This window comes from Poecilia reticulata, linkage group LG20, assembly GCF_000633615.1.
Source record: "Poecilia reticulata strain Guanapo linkage group LG20, Guppy_female_1.0+MT, whole genome shotgun sequence".
Taxonomy (NCBI): Eukaryota; Metazoa; Chordata; class Actinopteri; order Cyprinodontiformes; family Poeciliidae; genus Poecilia; species Poecilia reticulata.
The window spans coordinates 696,254-703,875 of NC_024350.1; the positions used below are offsets into that span (position 1 = coordinate 696,254).

Consider the following 7,622-nt stretch of genomic DNA (forward strand, 5'->3'; position numbering starts at 1 on the left):
ATGTCTTACTCTGCAGTTGTGCAGTCACAATATGCAGAGTATTACATATACTCTGCATATTGACTATATGCCTCAAATGTGAGATCTCTTGTCTCACCGCCCCCAGCGGTGAGGCAAGAGAACTGCCTGCCTCACCTCGAGTCTGTTCTCTGTTGTTTCTTATCGCTCCTCTGCACACAAAACACGATACACACACAGTTAGTGATAAAAAACACTGTACATTATATACATAAGCTAAATTACGGAGAATCAGTCCATATATTAAATGTTTTTTAGCCATTTTATTGCCGGCGTACAGACAGGACGAACATGCTGTCATATAATGGCAGCCAGTGCAGTTAGCGAGAGGTTGCGCAATCGCAGGAGCGGCTCAGCTGCTGCTGCCTCACCGGTTTCGCTTCTGAGGATTTGAATGGGAAAATGCGAAAATCCAGCGATTTTGAAGAAAAAAAATCATCACAATTGGTTAAGCTAAGTAAAAAATAGATACTTTATAGTACATGAAAATAGCAATATAAATGATTTTATTATATATATATTCATGATGACAGGTGAGGCTCTGATCCCCTGACCGCACGTCACTGGTGTGTATATATATATACATGTATTTAATGAATCTATAGAATATGGGTTTTACTTTCTGAAATTAATATTAATTATTAATATTTCAGTATTTCTGAAATACCAAAAGTATTTCAGAAATACTGAAATATTACTATTTCTCAAATACCATTTGAGTATTTCAGAAGTATTATTTAATTACTGAAAATCAATATTTTCTGAATATAATTCAGAAAATATTGATTATAAATATCCACATTTTCTGGATGTATACCTTGAAAACAAACTTTTTTTGGTGTTTGTTCCACTTAGGTTCACAGCTCGAATCACTGAACTGATGACAGTTTTAAAGGAGCTCAACACTGGCAAATATGAACGCACCATGGTTTCCTTGCAGGAGAGGGGTACACACAGAAATCTGTCATTGGTACTGGTCGTCATTTCTTCTGACCAACGCTGTCTTTTCTAAACCCAGTGGTTATATTTTTGCCTCCACTGTAGAAACAGAGACTGCTGAGAAAACCATCCTAGTCCCTGGAAGTGGTCAGATCATTAACAGAGACAACATCATTAAGTAATTCTTGCTCTTAAATAGAAAAAGATATCTTTGGTGGTTCTTTTTGCCTTTCTTGGTAAAATGTATTTTCTTTTTTGTGACATTTTGCAGATTTGACCATACTCCACTGGCGACACCAAACGGAGACCTACTGATCAGAGACCTCACATTTGAGGTAGAGTATGTAAATGTGTTCATTTCAGCGGCTCAGTGGCTGAAATGTACAACAACCACAGAGTAACCACACAATCTATTGATTAAAATTGTTCCTGTATTTTTAAGAAATATTGAAGGGTTTAGTGGTAAAATAAAGCAACCTGATAATATCATAGCTCTAACAGGCCAACTTAAATATGAAGTATTGAGGTTGACCTGATGATCCAGATAACAGAGTTGGACTCATAAAGGAGTTCTGTTTTCACACTCAACTCCTGCTTCCGGCTCTGTTCAGAGCAGATGTGTTGTCTGTTATCTGAAAGAGTGCAGGGTTTCCCCTAGAAAACCTGCTCAACATCTCTGCCTGACTAGAAGTAGACAAAGCATTTGATATGGCGCATGTTGTAGCATTGTAGCAACGCTTAGCTTGGTCAAGTAAAGCCTGGCAGCCAGCCAGACTTATAATACACAGGTGGAAACCCTGAAGCGTGCAACATTACACAGAAGATGGGAGTGTGTAACATGTGCAGCACAAAGCAACCAACCGGAGCAGTCAGAAAAAAAGAGGTCCAACTTTTGCAACAAAATCTAACTAACTGAAATGCTCCTCTGTCTGTTGGACTTGAGGTTAACATCTGTCTTTCTCCAGCTGTAATCTCACCTGACATTTGGGTAGGTGGAGCGCTCTGAAAGGAGGCACACCTTTTATAACGAGTCACAGGTTTGTCGCGATATACAATAAATCAGGTAATCGCATGAAAAATTTAAATGAGATTAAAATTAGAGTGTGAATTTGAACAATGTACAAACCAGCATGGCAGGTTGGCAAGTTGAGTAGAAAAAAAATGCTTTCAGTTTGAACTCCTGTCTAGGGATGGACTGGTCATCAGGGTGATGCCATTTCAGCTGAAGTCAGAGTGGAAGTAGGGTACATATGTACAACAGAGTTGAGAATAAATCATATGATTTATGTAATTTACATAATTTGATTGTACTGACAGGTTTTGTAACCCAGGGAAATGTTGCACACAAAATAGAAAAACAGAGGCAGGTAAAATGTTTGAGTGGCCGATTTATTATTTTTTTTACGTTTTTAATTTCCACCCCTGCTGACACCATTATTTAAAGTTCAGGGTGGTCAATTGGTACAAATGTTTTAGGTTAGTTCTGTTCATTTTAATTAAAATTTGTGTTTTTCTATGCTCAGAATTCAAGAGTTTTTCTCTGGATTGAAGGATACAATACAAAAGTATTGCATTAATTAAAAAGTTTTATTCAAGTGTTAGGTAACTGAGGTTATTGCACATGGCTCAGTTTGCATTGTGTCAGTGATTTACCTCCATTCCTTCCTTCTCATCCAACTATGAGCTGCATTTATGACATCACTTGTGCTGCACAAGTGCATTTTCTGCAATAAAAGTGGGTACAGTTATTGATGTCTGAACATATTAAGAACAAGAGAGCCAATGCTGATCAGAAGCTAATGAAGGTAAAGCTAACTGGGTGATGCAGCTCCACATGCCACTCTACAGATTGCAGCACTGTGTTGTCCATTGTTATGCCTGTTTAAAAATTAGTGATGTATACATCTTTTTAAGGCCAATTCCTGATGGTGAAAAGCATCAAATATTTATCAGTTGGCCCACAATCTTTATTGTAATGTGAATGCAGCAGTACAGAGAGCACCATATCTACAGATCACAACTCCAGTTTTTTCCACTCTATAAGGCACATCGGATTATAAGGCGCACCTTCAATAAATGGCCTATTTTAAAACTTTTTTCATATATAAGGCGCACCGCATTATAAGGCGCATAGAATAGACGCTACAGTAGAGGCTGGAGTTGCGTTATGCATCCATCCACTAGATGGAGCTGAACTAAAGGGAATGTCAACAAAACAGTCCCACTCCGGTCGGCGAGGAGAGCCTTCCGCCACTGGGCCGGGGCGGGGCCAGACGATGGTCACCCTTCTCCGTTCGCGCACAGCATGTTGGTGGAGAATGTGGTGCTAAATGACCTGCAGACAACCTGATTATCAGGTCGGTAGGTAGATAGGTCAGTCAAACYTTATTAATAGATTACAAACCAGCGCTCTGACAAATATCCCAGCATGCACCGCGCGCTTCTTCTTCTACGGGCGAAAGTGAAGTCGGATGCTTACCGYAGTTGCTCAACCTGTTGTGGCTCAATATTGGTCCATATATAAGGCGCACCGGATTATAAGGCGCACTGTCAGCTTTTGAGGAAATTGAAGGTTTTTAGGTGCGCCTTATAGTGCGGAAAATACGGTAATAGATAAATGGAGCATATTTGCATGCTTTTGCATCCAGGCCAACCACTTGCAGTGAGAGGGTTACCACTTGCAATATTCCCAAAATGGATGAAAATAGACATTTTTTGCTTGAGAAAAAACAGGAAAAAGTTTACAAAAATCATTTTCTTATGGTTAATATGTGCATTGTGTAAGGATATGTTTTCAGAAAGCTAAGCAATTGTGTTTGTGTTCTGAAGGTGAGGTCCGGCACCAATGTTCTTGTTTGTGGACCTAATGGCTGTGGAAAGAGCTCCTTGTTTAGAGTGCTCGGAGAGGTGAGTGTGTTCTGTTTGGGTCTCCAGGTAACACAGCTAAGCATCTTTTTGGGCTCAAGTCTCTATCTGTCAGATTTTTTAAAAGACAGCCCAGAATCCTTAAACTTCCCTCTACCATCTGTCAGGACACTATGGTAAACTAGATTTTTAATCTCTAGGAGTTTATTGTCCTGGTTAATCCTTTCAAAGACGCTTTTCCACTAGCTCGCCTCTAACCGGTTCAGACTCAGTCCACCTCAGCCAGATTTGTTTTCCATTAGCAAAACTCGCACGGCTCAGATTTTTGTACCTACTTCAGGGGTAGTACTAGTAGGATCGAGCAGGGTACAGCACTGAAACAATTTTATTGACAGCTGACATCATTCATTGATTGGCTCCTGATTTACGTCACTGACAACTGCAAACAACATGTACCATTTAGCTGTGGACCGCAGACTCTGCTATCAGAGAGCTGCTCAGTATGGAGGAGTTTATTTATGAGTTTAGTCAGGAGGAAGAAGCTGGAACACATGTACAGTGTATCACAAAAGTGAGCACACCACTCACATTTCTGCAGATATTTAAGTATATCTTTTCATTTGACAACACTGACAAAATGACACTTTGACACAATGAAAAGTAGTCTGTGTGCAGTTTATATAACAGTAAATTTGTTCGTCCCTCAGAGGAGACTTTCATGTGTCACAGCAGCAAGTTGACAGACAAAATGGAAACATGTGCATTTACATAGAGGAGAAAATATAAAAACAGAAGGTAAGAATAATAAGGGGAGATTTACAGTGTTACAAAATAATGCTGTGCTGTTATTAATTATATCTTATTTCTATTAATGAATATAAAATCAACCTTATGGTTGAAATTAACAATGAGGATTTCTTCAGACCAAAAGGGTTAGTAAGTCATGGCTCAAAGCTGAGTCATCTCCTTATGTGGTGCTTATTTGTTCATTTCTATTGTTTTTTTGTTTGTTTCATAGTTGTGGCCATTGTTTGGTGGAAACCTGACTAAGCCTGAGAGAGGAAAACTCTTCTATGTTCCACAGGTAAAACATTTTCAATTACAATTTTTCTTGTGTAGGTCATCATTGATGCAACTTGTGAAGAGTGAGAGATGACCAAATGGATTGTCCTGCATGTAAAAACAAGACTCAAGACAGGAAGAAAAATGTTTATTTTTCTGTTTGACTCCTGAAAAAGTCAAGAAATTTGCTTAGGGTTATGCTTAATTTTTATGTTTTTCAATATATTGTAGTTTTCTAATTCTATTACACTACACTGTAAAACATTTGAAAATGGCTTAAATTGAAAATGAAATTCCACCTTTCCTTGAAAATGCAATTTAAGTCTACCAGGCTAAGCATTGTTTGTTTATTTTAAATAGGGTTATTTTTACTCCAGGAGCAGTGATAGAAAAGATGGATTAAGCTAGGTATACAGTAGATGCACTGAACTGGGCCACCCCTATCCCTACCTCACAAGTTATTTCCAAATTATGATGTCTGCTCATCATAATTTTTGTAACGTTTAGCATTTATTAACACAAAAACATGCTGGGTTGCTGGTGGACTGCTCTACCGTACCACCAGGCTTAGCATGTTTTCTGTGGAAAACTCTGGCATTGGTTTTAATTCAGAAATTAAAGTTTATGAAGTTCATTTAACAAGAGACAAGTTGTCTAAACATTGTTTTTTTAAGTTAATTAATCTTGAATTGTGAATTTTAACTTAATGCTGCAATTTAAACCAAATAATTATTTCACAATATCTGAGAAATCTGCCCTCACCTATCTAAAGAGCACACATTTTTCTATTATTTTACTGACATTATCAAGTTAAAATATCTATTTATTCTAAAGTACACCTTAGAATAATTTTAATTTTTGTTTCAAATTGCATGAACAAAATTTCTGATGTGATGAATTTTATTAAACATCACAATGTATTCTGCTCAAAAACACTTGGTGTGAACAGGACATTTTCCTCAACTTGGCAAACTGAGAATTGCATAACTCGGGATGCTCCGATGAGGTTTTTTGCTGCTGGTTCTGATACCGATCTCTGCCGATCACCGATTTTGCCGATCATCTGGATTGACTATTCATTTTTTGCTTTAGGTGTAAATGCTACTATGTGATCTGACGAAATTTAAAAATTATCTGGCAATAAATTTTAAGTACATTTAGCCATAAAACATGCAACATACTTGCAGGCACAATACAGCAACTATTCAGTCAAAAGGACAACTGAAAAACCTGCAATCAGTAAAATAATATTTAAACCGTAAGTCTCCCAGTACCATAAATTATACATGACTCAAATAAATCTATATCAAGTAAAAAAGGAAACATTCATTCAAATTCAAACGCAGGTTGCATCAAAATAAACAATCCTTCCTGATAGCTTGGCTAGCTGATTGTTCTGGTTCTGATTGGCTGTTTCTGAGCGAGCGGAGTAATTCTGCAGAACACAGGAGGAGGCAGAAGACAACAATTATTTTTCAGAGATTATCTGTCTTGTGTTAGGACGGCGAAAGTTTTAGTACACATGTAAAATCTTAAGTTACGTGCTACAGCTTTAAGCAGAGGTTGGGTGTGAAAGTTCACTGCAGGTGGAGCAGAAACGGCGCTACGTCTGTGAAATATAACTACCAGCAGCTCGTAGCGGCGGTTCAACAACGAGAACAGAACCAGCATCTTACATTGCTAGTTTGAAGATTTAAATTATTTTTCAGGTTATTTGTTTAGCTTTCTCACCGTGATGCTGCTTTACCGGCCAGATGTCTTTTTTTCTGCAGTGAGCCTCGATGTAGCCAAACTCCGTCAAGTGCTTGTTTTTTAAATGTCACATTAGATTTGTTGTGTTGATGCATTTTTACCTGCTTCACCCCCGAGAGAATTTTCCACCGCAACACACAAACGTCCCCGTTCACTCTCAGCGTTATAGTTCCTCACCACATTGCTTAGGATTTACTGCTGCGTGCTTGCGCAGTGTGAAAGAAAGAAGACATGAGCTGCACATGCAGGCTACGAATGAGATGCAGGTGACCGGCAACAAGAGACCGTTATCAACGATCACCCATCATACACTTTTTCACGGAAATCGGCCAATTATGATCGGTGGCCGATCGACTGGCACACCTCTAACTAAAATGAATATTTCCCTTAGCACACAACAGTCAGATCAATGTAACACACTTCCATCTCACTCATGGTGAAACACAGGATAAAAAAAACATGCCACTAAGTCAGTGGTTCTTAACCTGGGTTCGATCGAACCCCAGGGGTTCGATGAGTCGGTCTCGAGTTCGGCGGAGCCTCTGCCGCGGTGATAAAGACACACTTGTGTAAAGTCATGATGACGCCCCACTTTGCCATCACTTGCTGCAGAGGATCACGTTACATTGCTTAGCCAATCAGAGGATCACGTTACATTGCTTAGCCAATCAGAGGATCACATTACATTGCTTAGCCAATCAGAGGATCACGTTACATTGCTTAGCCAATCAAAGGATCACGTTACATTGCTTAGCCAATCAGAGGATCACATTACATTGCTTAGCCAATCAGAGGATCACATTACATTGCTTAGCCAATCAGTGCTGCGGAGGAGCCCTGATTGAAGGAGCTCCACTCTCAGCATAGATTTGAACTCCATCCATCCATCCATCCATCCATCCATCCATCCATCTATTTTCTTCCGCTTATCCGGGGTCGGGTCGCGGGGGCAGCAGCTTCAGAAGGGAGGCCCAGACTTCCCTCTC

General features: G+C 39.2%; 1 protein-coding gene across 1 annotated transcript in view; it reads left to right on the plus strand.

The window, feature by feature from the left end:
* abcd3a (ATP-binding cassette, sub-family D (ALD), member 3a) overlaps positions 1 to 7,622 on the plus strand; it is a 51,317-nt gene that overhangs the window by 32,787 nt on the left and 10,908 nt on the right. The window contains exons 14-18 of the mRNA XM_008438246.2: positions 874 to 965; positions 1,063 to 1,135; positions 1,229 to 1,292; positions 3,787 to 3,864; positions 4,841 to 4,906. Coding sequence (XP_008436468.1) covers positions 874 to 965; positions 1,063 to 1,135; positions 1,229 to 1,292; positions 3,787 to 3,864; positions 4,841 to 4,906 — 373 coding nt within the window. The remainder of the gene's footprint in view (positions 1 to 873; positions 966 to 1,062; positions 1,136 to 1,228; positions 1,293 to 3,786; positions 3,865 to 4,840; positions 4,907 to 7,622) is intronic.